Here is a 22,104-nt window from a genome sequence, read left to right on the forward strand (position 1 = left end):
AGCAACACGTTGGACGGAAATAGCTTGAAACCACTTAAAACTGCGACCTATGCAAGGGCTGCTCAGGAAAGGCAGGGAGACGGGTTAGTCAAGGTGAGAAGAAGCTGGTACACAAGATTTTTAAATGTGAAAGGAAGGGACTGGACTTCATGAAAGGTAGTCAGAATGAAGTTGTGATCGATACAGCTTAACTGATGTTCCCATGCATGACCATAACGAAACACAGCATTCACAAGCACGAGATTTCTTTGAACCCCAGTAAAACAGGACAAACTAGAAACCAAGAGAATTTAAGTGCAATTAGTCTGTAATGATAAGCAACTGTCAATCAGCAAACTCCTTAAATGGATCCTAGCTGGAAATGACTGCGTAGTTTGAGGAAGGCATCCTACCTGAAAGGACTCGCATGGAAAACAACATGCAGAGCCATGATGCAGGAGCGTAAGGCCCTGGGCTTCTCTGGGCGAAAAGGTCCGATACAATACGATTGCACTGGTCTCCTCTGACCCGATGCTCAAGCCTCCCAGAAGAATTCAAGCTGTTCACCTGGCGTGAACAAGGTGGAAATAATCGGGGAACCTCGCGCTCGCAGCCAGACATCGAGCTAGAAGCCACAGAATTCACTACGCTGACATTCAACGTCAGTCACGGGGGAAACCAAAGTCAGATCCAGAAGCATCGAATAAGACAGCAGTAGTAGTTTACACAGCCATACATCCGTCTCTAAGCTAAACCACTAGCTGTAATATTTGCACTGCTACAGCCTCCATCAAGAGAAGTTTGTTACCATGGTGATTGTACATACTGGTGGGAACGGAATATTAAATGTACGAATAATAAACTTCTCAAACAAGCGAGAAATTTCAAGTGCCTTTTAAGTGAAATATCAGAAGGAGAAAATACAATCATTTCTTTCTCCAGTTGCATTGGGTACAGCTGATTTCTTCTTTGTGAGGATTCAAGAAGTGCCAAAATGCTTCTAAAAGCGAAACTGTGGTTGTAAAACCACAGAATTGAGAGCGTCACCCCAAACGTGTGCTAGACCTGACACCAAGCCTAAGATTTAACTGTGTTTCAGGGGCTGTGCCCCACCACACCTCTCACAAGAACATACCAGATCTGTTAAAAGCAAAATGCTTTTCACGTGTTTGCGTGGTTGGAATACTTCACTAATTTAGAGACACATTATTATTTTAAGATGCGGCCTTTTCCCTCAAGTGAAATTTGGTTTAGGTTTCCGTAGACTTTACTGCAACACTTTTTCACTCCAAGAAACCTACACAGTCATTTAGAAACTGCAAGCATGTCAAGCCACCTCAGCAATAGCAACATAAAACCCCAAACGTACAAACAACCATCTCCTCAGGCTGTAAAGCCCTCCGGACGTGACATGTTTGTAGTCAAAGCAGACAGATGCAGAGGAGGTCAGCAGCTGAGCTTTGGCAAGAGTTTTTATTTAGGGGGAAGAAAAAAAAAAAAAAAATCTAGAAGTACCTTAAGTTCTTGATTTTAAACAAGATAAAGAGTTTAATGGGGGCAATGAGACAGTGTCAAAGCAAGTATTTTCATTCTGGTAAATTCAGAGTTATAATCTGTTGAACTTAAGCTTAATTTTAACATGCTTTGGCATGGAGCAGTTACCAGTTCTGGAACCAGAGTCCCCATCCTCTTTGCTCCCCTTTACTGGGATCTTGCGTGCAAGGGATGCTGATGTGGGCCACAGAGACTCACCCTGGGGGATGCTGATATGTTGCATCGGCTTGAGCTACATCCTAACACTGAATTGAGAAAGTGTTAAATATGGGAATCCTGAGAATTGTTTTAATAAACACTTCACACCGGGATGTCTCTTCAACCAAAATCCTGAAGTCCTCTCTAAAAGAGGCTTCGCAAAAACAAACTCAAGCTTGAACCATTAAAACATCGGGGGGGGGGGGGGGGCGAGGAAACACATTTAAATTCCTGTCTAGGATCTTGTTCCCTTGGAATCAGGATAACGTATCACGACAGCTCTCCGTGGCCTGCCAGGAACATAACTCAGCAGGATTTTTCCTTTTTTCTTTTTTTGGGTCCAGGCACAACAGAGGTGAGACTCACCAGGATGCGCTGGTTTAGCCCAAAACCCCTGGCAACACACCAAGAACTGGCCCATGTGATAAGCAGATGTGATGAGAGCAAGACGGTTAGTTGCTCAGGCTGCCGAACAAGTACAAAAGGGTTTGGCAATGTGACTGGAAAGATAGCTGTGAGGCAGCTACTCACATGTATTGCCTCTGCTTGCTTTAAAACCGGGTCTATGGAAGAGACTTGCTTTGCTGATCTTTGCTATAAACCTAATGGAGCCAACGGTGGAGCAGAGTATCTGAAACATCACAGCAGAAACAAAAGACTGAGCTGCTCCGTAAGCACGTCTTACACTGAGGATACTGAGCTATCTACAGCACAGCGTTGTTTTGCAGAACTCCTTCCGACTCCACACCATCAGATGCGAGAGTACATGGAACTACTCAATGATATATTTCTTGCTCACTGAGGTCACACCTGCGCTGGGTGGGTTTTTTTTAAACAAAGGGTTTTGTAACCCGTAATCTTCAGAATTGAGACAGCAACAACTATTTGAAACGCCAGCTAGAGCAAGCTGTGCTTAAACTGTGAGTAAGACTCAGAGCAAGCACTCAACAGTGCCAGTGAAAATTAAGCAGCACCGGTCCTCATGAAGCTTCTTCAACTTTTAAACATTTTACAATTAATGTCCTGAGCTTAATATCCAAAATCCTAGTTCTGAACTGTCACCCATCCAGGTGTTTACTGTACCAACCAGAGGTAAGGTCTCTCAGACATTTTGGAAATTATTTCTCCCTCTGAAGAAGAGGGCACAACTGAGATTGGTTTGTTACAGAATACTTTGCAACTTGAGCCAGAAGCTCCAGCATTTCTGAGCCTTTCAGGAGAAGGGTTGTTATCTGCCAGTCCTCAAAGAAACGAGCTTTAAAACAAATCTCAGAAACCAGTGAGATTTCTATGGCATGGGTGTAGGAAACAAACACAAACTGAATTTGGAAATTAAACTAGATTAGCTCAATTCCCTTGACCTCAAGTAACACGAGGGAAAAGTCATTGTGCGGCTTCAATCTAGATTTCCCACCGCCTGTAGCAGCCCAAGTTGAAGTAACACACAATACTCTACCAGATACAGGTGTTCGTTTCAGGGTGGATCATACCCTGAGGCACCTGTGACTTTCTGTTCCTTTCAAACCACTTTATTAGAAATACTTTTTTTTTTTTTTCAAGAACAAGTTAAATTCTGCTCTTCTGCTGATTCTCAGGTTCAGCACACAATGTACAGACTGCCTCGCTAGCGGGTGGAAAAAAGATCAAGATGAGCATTGCCCTTGGGACCGTCTACCTCTTACCTATGCAAAGGGGCTCGCGCCAATATGTTCATTAATAAAATGCTGTCATTAATAAGCCTGTTGATACAGCACCCACACCTTGTAAGGGCACATCTGAAACCGCTGATGGGGAATCTGAGGGCAGTACACCTTTTATAGATCGCTTGCAAAACCATGAGGATCAGATTTGTCCTCTTCTCTGAGCTACAGCAAGGCATCCCGACAGAGCCTGCCAGAACTTCTGGAGGGATCAGATTTGCTTCTCCCCTCCTCCGTTTTGTTAAAAGGCATCTCAGGAACGATGTTTTAAAGGAACAGCTCAGACAAGACTTTACACGCAATGTTGGGTTCTGGTGTCGGGGTTTTTTTTTTTTAAACTCAAACAAATGGCCTGAAGGACAGGGCAAGATTTGACTTTCCTCCGTATCTGAATCACGGAACCGGTGAAGTTATGACAACCATGACCACAGTTTCCAACACAGACCATACACTGTTTTCTCTCAAACCAAAAGGGGGAGGTGGGGGGGAAGTGATTTAGGAACAAGCACCTTTCAGACCTTGGTTACACACAGCAGCTGAAGCTTATAGACACTGTTTTCCTTCTTTCTAGGTCACCTGCAATATAAAGTGAAAACACCAAACAGTCCCACGTACCAGGAAACTGCAGTTCAATTTTGCTGAAAGAATCACAGACTGGTTTGCGTTGGAAGGGACCTCTCAAGGTCATCTAGTTCCAACCCCCCTGCAATGAACAGGACATCTTCCACTAGATCAGGTTGCCCAAAGCCCCATCCAACCTGGTCTTGAACACTTCCAGGGATGGGGCATCTACCACCTCTCTGGGCAACCTGTGCCAGCGCCTCACCACCCTCACAGGGAAGAAGTTCTTCCCCATATGTACTCTGAATCTACCTTCTTTTAGTTTAAAACCATTACCCCTTGTCCTGTCACCACAGGCCCTGCTAAAAAGTCTCTCTCCAGCTTTATTAGCCTCCTTTATATATTGAAAGGCCACAATAAGGTCTCCTCAAAGCCTTCTCTTCTCCAGGCTAAGCAACCCCAACTCTCTCAGCCTGTCTCCATAGCAGAGGTGCTCCAGCCCTGGGAACATCTCCGTGGCCTCCTCTGGACTTGCTCCAACAGCTCCATGTCCTTCTTGTCCTGGGGACCCCCCGAGCTGGACGCAGAACTGCAGGGGGGTCTCAGCAGAGGGGCAGAATCCCCTCCCTCAACCTGCTGGTGATGCAGCCCAGAACACAGTTGGCTTCCTGGGCTGTGAGCACACACTGCTGGCTCATGTTGATCTTCTTGTCCACCAACACCCCCAAGCCCTTCTCCTCAGGGCTGCTCTCAATCCTTCATCCCCCAGCCTCAATTAATACCAGGGGTTGCTCCAACCGAGGTGCGGGACCTTGCGCTTGGCCTTGTTGAACCTCATGAGGTTCACATGAAAAGAAAAGGTGTAGGAGCGTCCTGCGTGCCACAACTTTGTACACAAATGCCGACAACAATCCATCATGCCATTGTCATCGCTATTAAATCAATTATCCCCTTTATTCTTACTCTGTAATGACAGCCATGGAGCACTGTCACCTATTCAGTGCTTCCTCAGTAGATCCCATAAAGAGATCCAAAGTCCCAGTGCTGGCTGTAAACAGACAAGATGCAGAAGGCAACTGGTTTTGCCTCAGCTTTATTTAGTTCAATCCATTTGGCCATCTGTATTTAAAGGTTTAGTTTATAAAGATGGGTCTATCATTCAGCTTTCTACCTATTCCAAGTCAGGTCAGCTTCTGCTGTACCTATCAGTCTCAAGAAAATACTGACAGACACACATTTCCACGGTTAGGTAGGGGGTCGATAAATGCCGTTTCCCATCCATCAAGCCACTAACTCTAACTGCAGACAGGGCACAGCTTTGTCAGCTAATCACCAAATCATCTGTAAAAAGTTCACTTCTTTATCAGCCCTGGAAATTTAAGAAATCAGGTTGGTGCTTCTGTCAGTCTCAGCAATTCCTCTTGCACCCAGTTCCTACCATTGGCTTTTGCACCAAGAAGTTAAATACTCGCCTGCTAACGAGTATTTTTAAAAGTCTCGAGCGCTTCCGAGGGGGTTTTGGCCTTTCCCAAAGGATTAACTGTACAGGATTTTCCTGAAGTTTAAGGTATAAAGATACATTGTGTTCGAGAGGAAGACATGAAAGAGCCATACTTGGAGACTAACACTGATCCCCACACGAGCTTCCTTGGGCAACAGAAAGGCAAGCTTTAGGGACGCAGCAGAAAAGTTGCCAAGGAAGGAGCCTAACAAAGCGTTTGGGGCTTTGTTTGCAGATGTGAATGCACCAGCAGGCCTGAGCTCGCCAGCCATCAACAAAACCGCGGCCAAGCAGAGCCGGGGTGGCACCGGTGCCCAGAACGGAGGGTGCCCTCACCCTGGGACGCCCGCCACGCTGCATTCAGCCATGCCAAATACTTTTTTTTTTTTTTTTTTTTAAATGGTTCCCAGGTTTTGAAGACCAGGCCTTTGCTCAGCAGCTGCACCAGAAGCAAGTCGCCCAGGCTATTTCTCAAGCGTCACGGCTTTCTCTAGCTATGCGAATAAGCCTGCGATCTCAGCATCTCGCAAGAAGGCAGGGGTTCATTAAAGCCACTCCGGCACAAGCAACACCACCACAATCGGAGGAAGGCAATAAAAGTAGGGTTTTTTTATAACATGACCAGCAGAAGGTGTTGCTAAAACACAGGAACACATAGTCCTGGTTGCTGTGGCCAGTTTCCTCTGAAACAATCTCTGAACCATACAGATGGAAGGGCTGGGGAGAGACTGGGAAGTTCCCCTGGAAGGGTTTTGGAAGGTGCTCTCACAACTGGCCATTTTAAAACTCTCTGAAGCTTCCTACCCTGCAGGAGCACCAAATCCACTTTGAGAAGGGAACCAGGACAGAGGAGCAAGTTTGCACCTGCCAGAGTCAGGAGCTCCTCATCACCCAGCCCTTCCCTTTTCCTTCTGATCCAAAGAGCTTGTTCTAGCACATCTGCTCAGGCTTAATTATCCCCCTTCCCTCTCAACTCCCTAACAAGAGGCACATCATTTATCTGATGACAGAGCCCAGGGGAGTTTTACAAATTAGCCATCCCAATTTATGTCCACCTATTTCTGATAGCTGCAGGAAGAACGCTTGCCTCAAGGTTTCCTGCAGGAATAACAATACCTGAAATTTGTTACGGGGATCAAAATAAAAAAAAGCAGTCAATCTAAAACTGAGCTTTGTAATTGAGTTTTGCATACATCACCATAATACAAGGCACACTATCAATATAAATGCTATTGTTAGACCACTGCTATTCCCAGCTTTTAGACTTTGCTATTGAGCTTTGGAAAGTGAAGGCAGTGCTTTCTTATAATTACTTAAATTCAGCTGAAACAGAAGATTCCTTGACATCATCTGTTTGGACCACCACTACAGAAGGGACAAAGGAACACTACTGCAACAGCACTAAAAACTAATTAACACAGTTTAGTCATTAGTGAGTGCAGCTGCCTGAAAAGTGGGATTTTGTCACAGAGTTTGAAGTATCTCCTCCTTCAGAGATGAGCTGGAAAAAAAACCCCAAAGCTTACACCACTACAGAACAAAAAGCCTAGTGCTGACCTCCGCCAGATGCTCTGAATTACAGGTGACCTCCAGCAGACCCAGCAAGAGTTTCAAAGACACACATTTATCACAGCCTTCTTTAATAAATCAGAATTAAGCCGACTTGACACACTTTAAGCCATTTTGGATGGCAATATTACTAATCCACAGAAACCCCCCCAATTAACCAGTGTCCTACTGCAAATAAACAGAATCCCGAAATAAGAGAGGAAGTTAAAACAAAGGGCATCTTGGAACTGCAGAACCAGCACATTGCTCCCAGCAGCCTTGAAATTTTCCCTTGTACTGTCAGAGTGACTTATTTCCCTCCCTCCCTCCCCCCGCTTTACTCATCTCTGCCATCTTGACAATTTTAGCAGAGGTGCTGGGCTCGAAAGAAAGGAGGTGGGAACATTCTCTACTTGAGACATATTTTAAGATTAATGAGAAAAGCGCTTCCCCCTTTGCTCCGAGTGTGAGCTGCTCCCGTTCCCCAAACCAGTGCAGTTCTCCGACAGCAACTAAGAGTTCAGCAATCCAAAGCTTTTGGGCTGCAGAGGCAGCCAACCAATACACGGACAACCAAAAAAACTAGCCAAGCTTCTCCTCTGGGCCACCTGGAACCACTGTCAAGCCAGACAGGATTGGTGTTATTCAGGAACTCTGCAAACAAACCTCAGCAGCGTACCTGCTCCGTGTGATTAAAAGGCAGCCAGGGAATTCACTCCTTGTCTTGAGCAGATGTATAACTGGTTGTAGGGCACAGCCTAAGCAGACAGCCCAGAAATAGGGACCGGGCAGGAGGCTGGATACAAAGCCTCACACTTCTGGCTCATATGCTAAATTTAGTCCAGTCTGGTAATGACCTAAAAACAGTTGATGTGGGTTTCTGTGACGCATGTGGCAGCCCGGTCAGCTCCATTCAGTTCCTAAGAGAAGAACGTGCACGCTGCAAAGTTCTCCTGCCTTTTGGGTGACTTCAGGAGAACCAATCGGTGAAAAGTAGTTACCGATTCACACCTATATACAACAGCTTTGAACGAGCCAAGCGATTTCAGCTTCTGATCCATGATATATCTTGCTGAGGAATTAGGGGAATATTGTTCCCCACCCCCCAGGTGTTTTACACGCTCTTGACCGCAATTTTTGGGTATTAAGGAAAACAAGCAAGAGAAAATTAACACCACTGACGAGGCACACTTAGTAGCAGAAGCACATAACCTGCCAGCTCAGGACACACTTTTCTTTCAGGGGTTTTTCTGCTGGTTGAAGTGCCTTGTAAGGAAGAGTAAAAGCCTTCAACATCATAGCGCCATACACCTGAATGTGCAGCCTTTCCCTGGGTGCTCAGCAACGGATCCTCAGCTGCTATTTGAAATAAAACAAGACCTACAGAGGATTATGAAGTTTACCCATCCTAAGATTCGCTTCTTGTGCCTTCCAAGCCTGCAGAAAAATGTCGAGAGCGAGCTGCACGCGGAATATCCTGAAGTGCCCTAATTACACTGAACTTCAGGTAGCACCAAAGAAACCTGCAACTTTGGAAGCCACCAAGAGGCAGAGAGGACAATTTAAGGACCCTTTTAAAAAAAGCCAACACAATAATGCAACTCCTGACCCTGATGAATCCCACTGCACCCCAGCCACAGCGAGCAGGAAGCCCTTGCAAACAGATAATCTGAAGTCCAAAAAAAAAAAAAAAAAAAGGAAACTACATCAAATGCAATATTCATCAGCACAGGACTAAAGGTTTTGGCACTAACAGGACAGAGATGCTGGTTCAGACTCAAACCAGCCAGTCACAATGTAAGCTGTTCTCACACACAATCTCTACTTACACAACCAACACGCAACTTTGCACGACAGCCTGAAATCGCCTTCCCTAGAATCCCCACGTGGACAATAACCCCACAGAACACATTTCTTGCTATGACTAAACAGGCACAACAGGCAAATCTTCTTTGCTTAACCCTGAATCTTTTTTTCAATGCATCATGCTGAAGTGATGAAAGATTTTTTTTTTCTTTTTCCAGAGAACTGACATTTAAAAAGCTACAGCAGGTCAGTGCAAAGGGACAAATTTTGAGCAAGTAGAAGTCACTGCAAAGATGAGTCAAGGGACTGTACCTGAGGATCTGCACAAACCGTGTGCTTGCAGGAACCAATGTGAAGCATCGCTATGAATCCTAATGCAAGAATCTAATCTTCTAACTTCAATGTAGGCCGATAGTCAAACACACCCCTCTCCTAAGCAATCTATACTCTAAATCTGCAAAATCGAGTTGAGCAACACAGCATGGGCAGGTAGTTTAATTGTCCAGTGGTCAATAAGCTTTGCAGGACTGAACATCAAGTTTATTTCAGTGGGTCAGCAAATTTTCTTATTTCAGAGCAGATGCACATTTGTGCCATGCTTTTAAATGCAAAACAGTGCCTTCTCATGGATGCAAGGGCTTAACATTATGAGTACATTATTGCTAATCATTTCAATTTTACAATATTTTTTGTTTCATTTGGTACGATGCAAGTTTCAATATTATGCTGGGGAAATTCAAGCAGTGACCAATAATTAAAGTGGGGTTCACAGTTTAAACGACTTACTAAAGCCACAGGAGTATATTTCTTCGGTCTTGCACTTAACCATAACTAGTGTTTTAAGATTCCCCTCCCACCCCAGTTGCTAGTGCTGTGGCTCTTCTCCACGTGTAAAATGCACTGCTTTTGCCTTCTGCAAAGTTAGCAGAGCATGGCCATTTACTGGTGAAATCTCCTCCTTCTTAATCCAAACAAGGCAAGTATTTAAACTTACCTTTTCAGGGCAACCTTCTGGTCACACTGCCAACATCAAACAAAAGAAAACATGGCAGAAACCATGAAGTAATTAAAAAAAATCTGGATTATGACCAACTTATAACTTTCTCAGCACTTGCAAACACACCAGAATCTGTTTAAATCCAAGACCTCGGAGCTTTACACAAAACACTGGAGTCATTACGGTGTCCACAATTTTTAAGAACGCTTACCAGCCGTAAACTCACTTGCAGGGTGCAGTCGCTCCTATCAGCCACGAGAAGGGTGAGTTAACACCTCCTCGCATACCTTCCCTTTCAAGGAATGCAGACTCTGGTAGGAGTTACAAGGATCTGATTTCTGACATCTCAACTTCTCAACCGAGTGTCGTTCCCCTCCCTCCCAGTCTCTCAAAGCCACATTCTCCTCTTGGGATCTAAGCTTAGCCCAGTAACTGTGCATGGATTCATCCCTAGGACAGGAGTATTAAGTTACCTATGATGCCAGGCCCGTTAAACAAAACGCTGATCATTTTGCTTCCTTATTTTCACTGCTTCCCTCATTTGACAACTGACACTGTGCTAGGTTGAAAGCCTTAAAAGCAGGAGGTGGCTTTGGTAGCACTGAGGAGTAAGTCGGTATAACCATGCTGAGTCACGTCGCAGTTAGATTTGACATTTCCAGTGTAAGTGCTTCACTCCTAGAAGGGCTGTTTCTTTATTTCAGCCTTGTTTACTTTACAATCCTGTCATACAAATTAGAGGATTACAAAGCAAGGCCATCACCAAAACTTTTGCGGAAATCAGTCCACAACATGTCACTCTGGTCCAAGCAAACTACAACCGCCAAATATGAAGTAGCTGCCTTCAAGAAGTATTGCAACGCACCACTACGGCGGACTGCTCCCAAGTCCCATCGACACGGACACATTTCTCACGTAGAACATGAGCTCAGCATGAAAGCAGCCCAGTTATTGCATGGTTTAAAACTTGCCTTGCTGCTATGTGAAACCATTACTCTGCACGCATTCATATTCAGCTGTGTTGGCTTTGAAGATTTGATGGGGAAGGTCAGTGAGTTTGAATTAATGGTATTAGACGGAAGAAAAACATAACCGGTCTCATTTGCCTTCAGCGGAAAGGAGAGTGTAATAGAGCATTAGTGTCCACCAGCTTCCCATGATGAAGATGCTTTGATTGAATGTATCATCAGGGAGAAAAACCTCTCCCCACCCTTAAAAAGAAAAAAAAAAAAAAAAAAAGGGGGGGGGGAACTTTCCCCATACAAACCAGCTTGGGAACAGCCAGGAGGCAAAGGCAAGTTTTGAACTTCATCTGTCACCAACTCCATACCATGTTCTGTTCCTCCAGGTTTCAAAAGCACCGGGTTCCTCTCAGTGCAGCTCTCCCAAGGCTGATACTGGGTTTAAGAAAAGCCAACAGCCCCCCTCTCTAAATGCATCTAAAAAGAAACCTGGTTCTTTTCAAAATAAATAAAAGATCTGGCTTCAAACCATTTACAGTTGACTGAGCAAGACTTAAAGGAGCAGCTTCATCTGCCCCTAAAACCATGATGAGTTTTAACTCTTAAACCATGTCCTCAATGGTGATCAAAACCTAAACTACAGTTTTGCAGCACAGTTTTAAAATAACATCTAGATCTAGAGACACCTTGAAGAAGAAAATTATTTTCGAGCTCCGGTCAGACCTCTGGGTTTGTGTTCTCATCCAGCTTTTCTGCTGCAAAAGAACGGGCGTCTCATCAGACATTTGCCCCTTCCCTGACACGTCGCCTCGCAGCTCCCCAGCATGCCTGGTTCTGCCACTGTCAAGACAAAATGAAGTACCACAGCCCACCAAGAAATGCTAAAGCGCTTAAGTTAATATTTTATCAATCTTTTCAACTTTGCATCTATTAATCTACCACACTGCAGGTTAATCAGGGACACGCAGGCCTGCTTTAGTACCACACACTGATTTTTACCTTTGCCTGAGTGAATCAGGGTGATATCTGTACGAAGTACCTAATCCTATCCTAAATCAGGTTAGATTTTAGTCAAAATCTCACACTTTACAGAGACTGCCAGAGTCTCTCCAATGCAAACACGCTTAAGCTTACCTTTCAATGTCATACCTTGCTCAGGAGCAGGCAAACTGGACACTATTCATCCTCTCTCAATACCATTCATTCATTATGCATGCCACCACCTCATCCCCTCTTGTTCACCTCCGCTCGAATATAGTCTGTCCCAACACAGTCATTATAGAAGGTCCATAGACGACTGACTAGAAAAAAAACAGCTGTTACACAGAGAGAACCCAGGCAGTCGGGAAGGCAGCAATGATTTGCACATCTATAATTTACATGCTAAGTCCCCCCATCACCGCTCTCGCAGGAGAGAGTGCTCAAGGCCAGGTGAAAAGCCCACTGGAATTTGGAAATAATGCAAAATTTATCTAACAATCAACTGTCAGCTTTTAACCTCAACCTTTCACAGGGGATGACAAATGCCTCCAGGGTTAAGCTCCCCTGAAGGGCAGCAACTGTCATAAATGCAGACTTTTCCTAATGAAAACATTAACGCAAATTTAAAACATTCATTTTTAAGGGAGTATCACCAGAAAAAAAAAAAAAAAACACCTTAAAGCCAGCTACAGCCAGATAGTGCGAAACATTTTAGAATAATCCACCCAGACACTCTATTTGTACAACCTCAAAGAAAATATTTTACGCTTTTTTCTTCTAGCATTTAGTCCAAGGAAAGCACGCACCAGCGAAATGCAATCATTTCCGGAAAACAGCATTTGACCCTCTGAAAAGCGATTGAAAATGGCTATCCTAAAAATCCCTTCCTCCCACTGAGTCACTGATATCTGGAAGTCTGCGCCACCTCCTGCACTTTCCTGTGCATGGATCACGCTGAACGTAGAGGCATGCTCTGTAATTCACAGTTTTAAAAGGGATTAGGGTCGACAGACCACCACTGCCCCAGTTTAAAGATGATACAGGCAGATCCACCCCTCTACCTGATCTGAAACACCTAACGCCAAGAAAATGGACTGTGAGTGATTTGGCTTCTATTGGAAGGCTGAATCAATTTGCTCTGGGGAGTAAGTCAAATGATTTAAGACTAGAGGACAGCTCTTGGAAGCTGCAACGGTAACAAAAAAGAAATTAATAATAATGTCTTAGTCCTGAATCCAGTACCAGCCTCAGTTTGCAGAGAATCATTAATGGCTACGCAAGCCCAAGAGGTAGCGAAATCACTTTTTTCCAAGAGACTAAATCCACCCTCAATCTCAGACAGATCATTACCAGAGAGGCTCAGGAACTGGAAGAAGATGAAGACTGAAGATGAGGAGATAGCGTTGAGAGGTGAGTGGCCATAAGGCCGAAGGGACCAAGTTGGGACAGGAGGGGGAAGAGCCTGGCAAAGACTAAGCAGAGATTGCCTGAGTGATGAGTAAGCGAGAGCAAACAATTCTGAACATCACAAAAAGGTGAAAGAAAAAGAAATAAACATTAGTCGGGGGGGGGGGGGGGGGGGGGGGGGGGGGGGAAGCGTGAGAACCGCACGGTTCTGCCAGCAACAAAACTAACTCGGACCATTTCCCCGGGACGCGGTAGAAGATCCATCACACGGGGCGTTTTCTAATGGCAAGGGCAGTTCATCCGCGAGCTCCCTGCTAGAATCGACAGGCACGGGCACAGAGACTGCGTGACGTAGTAGAAACTAGAGATGGCAAGGTCGTATGATTCTTCAGTCACGCGAGCTTTATTTTGGTGAAGAAAAACAAAGAGCAATGCTCTATGTTCACTATTCCAGAAATACATGGACAAAATCCACAGGGAAATGGAAGGGGTGAAAGGAGGGAAGCTGAATGCACACAATAAGACACACAATGAAACGCTGAACTCCTGTTCGCACACCCACATATGGGATTCACATTCAATATTAAAAAAAAAATAAAAAATGTTATTCAGCAATCTCTCATCTTTGCTGCCAGAATAACATCCAGAACAACAGGAGAGCAAAGCAGAAAATTTAGACACCTCTCCCTCAGCATCGCATCACCTCTAATTTAAGCAGGCAGTAAAGCTGATAGCTCTTTGGCTAGGAACCCACTCCATACAGGAGCCTGTCGCTTTAACTGTGGGCACTTGCCTGCCTTAACAACAACCTGTTATGTGTTTATCCTGGTTATGACTCTGATTAAATCACGGTTTAAGAAGGGCACCAAGTACCAACAGGTGCCGAGAACATTAAGTTATAGTGCAACCAGCAATCGCTCTATGCTGGGGTGGTTTCAGATGCACCCTTCCCCTCCTAACAGCTCAATTCCTGCTGCTTTAACTTGAAGAAAAAAAAAAATAATAATCAAGGAGAAAAGTCTATCAGGACTCTTTAAGCGCTCCTCCACTTTTGCTTGCAACAGGATACAGGGAAGGACAGAGGGCTCCACGCACGGACGGGATCCTGCCCAAGACGTGAAAGCCCCTTCGGAAGGAGGGCAGGATTGCCAACCACCACCTCCGCCCTCAGGCAGCCCCCGTTGTCCTCAGGCATCTCCCCCTCAGTGCCAGCATTCGCACGGAGGCAGCAAACCCGGAGCCTCCAAGGAGCGAGTCGCCACCACCTTCTCCCAGAGCGATCCAGCTGTGAGCTGCTGAAGGAGGCACTCAGCACCTTGCAGGATTTACTTCCTCGGCTTCCAAATTAACAGTCTGCTCAACTTGGCTCCAGGTACAACAGGTAGGCACAAGGTAAGACAGCAATTAATCACCCCTTCAAATACGTGCTTAACTGATGTTCTTCTAAAAACAAAGTAAGAAAATACTCTGAAAGAGTACACCTCTGCTTTCTATGAGCTGCAGAGAGGAAGGCAGCAGCACAACACAGGGCAGCTCCTTCTGCTTGCCGCTCAGGAATCAACAAAGCAACAGTCCAGCAACTTCAAGACTTGGCTTACAAGCTTTTCATAATATATATATTTTTTAATGTTTTTTAAAAAACCCATAATTTTAATACCAGTGTACAGCAATAACCAGAATCAGGACAAAACGCAAGCTGTATGTGAAGATTAAATATAAAATTTCCCTGGCAAATGAAACAATGCGGAGCCTCATCAGGGGGTATCTTCTGCTTAATCCTACATATTAAGACTTTAACAGGGTTTGCAAGATTCGCAGCCATGCTCGAAGCTAACGTTATTGGCTGCCGCTGCTAAGAAATGTCGAACACGTGGGAGTGCACTCAGCAAGACGCATTTCCAAAAGCTTGCCGGGATTGTAAGATAGTCGTGATGACACTTAAAAACAATCACCTACTACAAATCCAAGCCTGAAGAGATCACAGTATAGCTTCACTAGAAAAGACAGAAGAAATATCAAGCACGCCCTTCTAGACACAGCAGCAGAAAGGAGAGCAGGACACCATTTTACAAGGCAAACCACTTGTTTTACTGAAATCCTGCATGCACTTTTTTTTTTTTAAAAAACTGTTGCTACAAAGAAACAACCTCCACAATTTGTTTAACGAGCATTTAGTAATCTAATGCCAGTTTAGTCTTAAGAACTGGGTACCATAAGCATAATCCTGAAGATGACTGCCATGCTATCCAGAACAACAAAATCATTGCTTTGAGTCTAGGGAAGGAGACGGAGAAATAGTTAAAATTACCCAAACACAGAGCGATACAAAGGCTTTCTTTTTCTTATTTTAAATAGGGCCGAGATGTCAAGCTAGAACAGGCACTCTGCTCCAAGCAGTCTTAACCAAATTCATATTCTACAGTTTCATCTCAATGACCATCGCAATTATATGATTAAGCAGGTGCACCGCGCTTTCAGGTCTGTTCGACAAGCCTGAGCTTCAATAGCCTCCGCGATCAAACTGACAAGGCAACAATGGAAGAGTGAACTTACAGTTCCAGCCAAGAGCCTGTCCTTTCGGGGCGGGGGGGAAAATCCAGCCGCCAGCAAAGACGCTGCATTCAGCACTAAAAGCAGCAAGATGATACCCTTGAAAGTTGTCATTTAGGTAACAAAGATGATTTATTTATTTTTCTCCTCTAGTTGTTTTTGGCAGAATGATCCACGAATGTAAAGTTCTCATAATGGCAGGTAGCGCTATACATCCTGAGCCGCATTTAACTGGATTTTACTTATAAGCCACAACCTGTGCCAGCATTTCTGACTGCTTTGGGGGAAGGAGGGGGCTCTCCCAGTTCTGAAACGGGGCCGTTGCCACATCTTTGTGCGTTTTGAAGTACCACCACGCGATTACCCTCATCCCTGGAGACCTCATTAAAACAGAGCCCCAGAAGTAGAGCAGAAAGCAGCGTAGCATGACATTTTCAAATTTATATTCTGACTTGTAAAAGTTTCCAGAAATGTCTATCCTTTAAAAGAAAAACAAACCAAAACAAACTAACAAAAATACAACAACAAACCACCACCAAACCCTACCAAAACAAGACATTCCAGTGCACATGCTCTTCCCCTGGGGACAGGCCAAAGAGAACAAAGCCACGTGACCGTCCTATTGCTCAACGCGACTCTTGGAAGGTGTTCAAGTAGGATGATAAGTGCGGTGTAAGCCTGTAATGAACATAAAAAGGAATTTATCCCAAATGTAAACTGTGTCCTACCCTTTGCCTCAGCCGATCGCAGCGGAGCAAACACGGGGAGTTTTGCGATTACAAAATACTCCACAGGTAAACTAAGGAGGTTTGTACCTTTATTCTCCTTGACTCAGGACGAGCCTAAAATTAGAAAGGAGTGCAATGCTCCATGTGTAATGCTCCCCGGTAGTTTCAACACGTGTTACAAACCTTCAGCTCTGTAAACTGGTCAGAACAGGGAGATTCAAATGAAGCTGGGCACTATTTATAATTCTTTTCATGCACAGAACAGGGTGACACTTCCCTTTTCCAGCTCTGATGCTTAAAAATAGAGCTTGGGGACTACAACCCAGCCAGAAGCATCTATCCACAAAAGGAGGAAAATAAATCAGCGCAAAATAAACTCCCGTCCAAGGGGAGGCTGCAAACAGCTCGCCCTGGAGCGTCCGGGTTGCTCCCTGGCGCAGAACAATAAACTCCGGCTTGGAACCGTTGGAGCCGGTAGCAAACAGCCCCACAGTCTGGAGTGGGGGGGGCTGCGGGGTGCTGGGGTACATCCCTCCACGGGTGTAAACACGCTGGTTGGGGCACCCCATCAGCTGCTGGCTCGCTCCGCCCCGGCCCCAGTTTCCGGGTAGTAACAGAGCAGCCAATCCACGGAGTTGCGAGCTCTGCCCGAGGCCTCTTCCCTGCAAACACAGCTCCAAGGCCGGCAACTCGCCCCGAAGCTGGGGGGGAACCAGGAATGGGATTCCCCCCCCACCGCCAACTCCGGCACCCTGCAGTCCCCAAGGTGGGGGCACCTTGGCTAGGGGCCACCTGGAGAGGCCTGGCCTTGAGCTTGAGCGCTTCCCGGCAGACCCACGGGACATCCCCACGCTTCCGGGCCACTGGCAAGCGGGTGCCAAGGTATTTTGGGGGGTAGAGAGTCTCTCTGCAAAGCCATGCTCGCAGGTGGGGTGCAGGCAGCGCCCCCCACTCTGCAGATACACAGGTCACCCAGAAAACTTCAGCAAGCGTGGTGGGGGGCTGCAGCTCCCCCCAAGAGGGGAGGAAGGCAGCGTGGGTCCCCGCTGCAGGCCCTTCCCCAGCGTTTGCACAACATTGTGAGCGCGATCAAGAGAGAAACAATGAGTGACTCAGAGTTTCAGCACATAATCGTCCAGGCGATTATTAAACATCAGTTCAACGCATTAACACGCACACACAGAGCTTCCCCCCCCCCCCGACACTGCCAGCCCCAGAGAGCTGAGCAACCTCTCCTCTTCCCTGCTCACAAAGAGGCATCCACAAAAGGACACGGACGTGTTAGGATTGAAAATAGGAATAATAAAAAGACCACACTCGGCTCCTAAACCTGTCAAAGCAGGAGAAGGCAGCGGTGTTATTCGCTCTTGCCATCACCCCCTCCCTACTCAAAAAGGTAGCCCTTGGCAGGCCATAAATCCATGCCATTATTCTCCATCAAAGACACGAAAAGGGGCTGAAAAGGGAAACTGTAATGAAAATGGCAGCAAAAAGGGTAAAAACCCCACCAAACCAACACAACAAAACCCTCAAGCCCCAGGGAGGAGCAGCCTTCAAGTACATTCCTTCAGATAAGCCCTCTCTCCTTTGGTGACCACCAAGACTCTCCTCATTCCCTGTCTCGAATCAGACCTTTATTTCCAATCAGCTTCCAGAGAGGAAGATTCCCCAGGGAAGCGTCTCTGGAGCCTGGGCCTAGCAAGCTGCAGCTCACCCCGGGGCAGGCGAGGCAAGTCAGGCAGACAAACAAAAAAAAGGCTGGGGAGGGAGGAGTGGTGAGCAGAGTCATCTGACACATCCAACTTCCTAAGTTTGTTGTCCGCAGGAGACCGACCGCTCTAACCCTCACCCCTCAAAACACCAGGAAAGCTGCTCTGACGATAACAAGAGCTTCGTTTTTGGAAAAGCCTTGGGTTTCTTTTGTCAGGGGGGAGAAAAAGAGCAGAGCGGAAACTACCCAGCGTCGGGAGGAATGCCAGATATTCAGGGCTTTCTACCTACCACTGCATGGCCCGGCTGCTGCTAGAAATACAGAGCGAGCGAAGCCACTTCAGAAAAACCTGCTCTTTGTCTCCTAAAATGCTGCGATCGCTGGAGATGCCAGCTAGAAATCGAACAAAAAAGGGGAAGGAAAAAAAAAAAAAAGACAGAGAGGGGGAGGGGAAAGGAGAGCAGCAGTGGATCAGGTTGGGCCTCAGCCCCTCTCCAGCCCAGACCTCTTTCCAGAAAATCTTTCTTAGGGATAGTATTTCCCCCACACACACATACACACTAAACAGCTGGAATTCCCGACCCTCCTCCCGGTACGATTAACCATCGATCGCAATTGGCGTTCGGCAGAGTATGACATGTGTGTAACTTTAAACCCCCGGATAAAAATAGCTCCGATTCAAGCATGATCGGTAGTCATTTCCTATTTGCTTAAAAACAAGGTGAAAAAATACACGAAGAGCAGCTTTGTAGAGAGAAACGCACGGGCTGAATGTCAAACAGAAGTTTCCTTCGATAAGCCACCTTCTTGCCACAAACAGGAGCGGTGCTGCTCCTCCTCCCTCCCCCCCTCCAAAAAAACCCACAAAATCCAACCAAGTTTGTTTATCTCTCTCTGGAAGCTAAATCAGACCTATTTCTCAGCCTCTCGATACCACCAAGTTAGAGCCACCAGACCCAAGTCCTGCTGAGAGAGGTCAGGCACGTTCAGTCAACAGAACTGAAAAACATTTCAGCCACTCTTGTCATTTCTACCCTTTCTCGGCACACACCGCCACCTTGTAAACAAAAACTATTAATAAAACAATCCTAGGACCAAATTCCCAATGATATTTTTCAACGCCACCCACACTCCAGACAGAGAGAAAAAGGATTCGCCACCCTGTAAAGGGCCAAGAATAAAAATCAGGAGAAAAAAATATAAACAGATCTTTCACAGAAAGGGGAGAAAAAAATAAAAATAATAAAGCCTAACCTAACCTGGAACGTTACATAAACGGGACCTCTTGTGAGATGGGCTGCGGGCCCCAGCCCCGCTGCCCGGAGCTCTTTGCCCACCCCACCCCCCCCGTCACCCAGACACGGGTCTGCTGTGAGCCAGTCCCCATGGGCCCCCCCTCCACTCCCCCCAAAATATTAAATCCCTAAGCCGGCACCAGAAGCTTCGTGAAACGCAGGCTGAAATCAGGGAGTAAATAATAATAAACACCACAAAAGCCTTTCTTTGGGCTGTGGCTGCTGGAGCTGTTCTCCCCTTCCTTGCCCTCCCCCGGCGGCTGGGCCGCAGGCCAGGGCAGGCAAGGGGGGGTGCAGGGCACCCAGGCCGGGGGGGCCTTCACCAAGGGGCGGGGGGGGACGGGGACCTGCAGGGACACCCCCAGGGAACCCCGCTGGTGGCTGTCAAGCCACAGAGGGGGATAAGCCCCCCCATAAGGGAAGGTAGGAGGGGGGGTTACACACACTCCCCCCCCGGTAAGGGGGGCCCTCGCTCCGGGGAGGGCAGGGCCAACCCCCAGCTCTGAGGAGAGGCCTAGGCCTGGCCTCAGACAGGGGCGCTGCTGCCGCCCGGGGGGGGAGCAGCACCGGAGGGGGGTCCCCGGTGCCCCCCCCGCACCCCCCACCCCGCTGCAGGCCCGGCCGAGGAGGCGGACTCGCCCCCGGGGGTTGCCGGAGGAGGAGGGGGGGTGGGGGTTAGGGGGGTGCGGGAAGGATACAGCTTGACCACGTCGGTGTCCATCCGCCTCTTGCCCGGGCTGGGGGAGGACATGGTGGCCGCGGCCGCCCCCGGTGCTCCGGGCGGGCTGTCAGCGCCGCCGCCGCGGACCGGGGACGCCCAGCACCGAGGGGAGCGGGGGGGACGCCGGGCTCCGAGCCGCTGGGACCCCCCCCCCGCCGCCGCCGCTGTCGCCGCTGCTGTCGCCGCCGCTGTCGCCTCTGTCGCTGTCGTCGTCGTCGTCGCCGCCGCCCTCCTCCTGTGGTGCCGCCGGTGCCCCCCCCCCCCCCGACGACTCCTCGCCGCCTCGCGCTCCCTCAGCCGCGAGCCCCGCTCCGGTCGCCTCTGCCGGAGCCTCTCTCTGGACCCCTGACGTCACCCGCAGTGACCTCACCATCCCCTAGTGTCACCATTGGTTGCGCCGGTAACGCTGCGCCGGCCCCGCCCGCCCCGCGGCACGCCGGGAGTTGTAGTGTGTGTGTGGGGGGAAACCGTGTTGGAGGATCCGCGGGTTCGAGACCCCGCCGGGGCGCGGCGGCCCAGCGCAGGTGTCCCCCACCCGACAAGACGTCACGGTGAGGTAACCAGAGTCACCCCGGGGAAGCCACCATTGAACCCAAACTCCTCCCCACACTGGATCACAAAACAGGGATGTGGGAAACGGCCAGGCACGAGTCACCGTGCCGATTTTCCGGTGCAACACCGGCAAAGCATTTCCCGTGCCTCAGTTTACCCAACCGGACAGGACGGAGCAGGCACCCGCCAGCACCCCGGAGATGACAGCGGGGCGCGTGACGACGGTGTTGATGGGTGTCTCTCAAGCCGGCGGGGCTCTGGTGTGGCACCTCCACACCCGGGGCGGACATCCCGCATTCCTGACCCCAGCATCACCCCAAAAAATTTGCCCCAACGTTTCCTCCTCACACAGGAAGGAGCCGCAGCCGATGAACCCCAAAAAGTCTGAGAGAAGAGGTAACCTCACCCCACAAGCATGCGTGTGTGGGGGGGTGATTTCCTCCGTTTAGTGCCACAATGCGCCTCTCCAGCCCCGAGTCCGGCTGGGACAGGAGGTAACGCATCCCAGGGGGGGGCAGATCCGCACCCCGGGTGAGCTACACTGGGAGGAATTTGGGGGGGGACAAAGGGGAACGGTGCTGTATTTGGGGGGTAGAGGGTCCCCCATTTCCTCAGCCTCGATGCTCCCTGACCAGAGCCAGACAACTGGGAGAACGGGGGGGGGGGAGGGGGGGAATAAAAATCAGGATTTTATCTTATTTTTTTTAAATCGTTGCATTTCATCTGCCTAACAAAAGGGGAGCTGTGGGTCCAGACCCCACTGCCCAGCCCATCCTCACCCTTCTGGGGTACCCAGGGTGTGTGTGTGTGGGGGGTGACACCCCCATCTCCACCCCAACTCCCCAGCCTGGCCCTGGGGTGAAGCAGCTCCTCGTTAGGAGCAATTAGGACCCTCTTAGGAAAGGAAGGGGACCCACCCAAACTCCAGCCCTGCTGCTCCCCAGGGGTTTCCTGCCAGCACCCACCCAAGAAGCCAGTAGGAACCCCCCAGGGTGGGCAGGTGCACCCACAAGTTTTGGGGTGCAGGGAGAGTGGGGATCAGCCCTGACCGAGGCAGCTGCCACCTTCTGAGGAACGGGGTGGCCAGAAAATGCCCCAAAAGGGATGGGGCAAGATGAGATGCAGAAGAAATCCCAGAGCTGGGGAAACAGAGGCAAGCCCCCTCCAAAGGGGGTTCCTTTGCTCAAAAGAAAAAAAAAAAAAGAAAAAAAAAAAAAGGGAATGACACGTCCCTGTGCCTTCACCCACACCCACGGGGCTGCACCAGACCCGGGGTGAGAAGGTCCAACTGCGCCTGGCTTGTCCTCGCAGCCCCTTTCCTGACATCCTCGAGGACAGAGCTGACAGATCAGG

The 22,104-nt window shown here is 48.1% G+C and overlaps 1 protein-coding gene across 1 annotated transcript in view; it reads right to left on the reverse strand.

Annotated features, from left to right (window-relative positions):
- UBE2H (ubiquitin conjugating enzyme E2 H) overlaps positions 1–20,435 on the reverse strand; it is a 55,974-nt gene extending 35,539 nt beyond the window's left edge. The window contains exon 1 of the mRNA XM_075751566.1: positions 20,177–20,435. Coding sequence (XP_075607681.1) covers positions 20,177–20,229 — 53 coding nt within the window. The 5' untranslated portion in view covers positions 20,230–20,435. The remainder of the gene's footprint in view (positions 1–20,176) is intronic.
- Positions 20,436–22,104: the final 1,669 nt, after the last annotated feature.

The sequence above is a fragment of the Balearica regulorum genome, chromosome 1, assembly GCF_011004875.1.
Source record: "Balearica regulorum gibbericeps isolate bBalReg1 chromosome 1, bBalReg1.pri, whole genome shotgun sequence".
NCBI lineage: Eukaryota > Metazoa > Chordata > Aves > Gruiformes > Gruidae > Balearica > Balearica regulorum.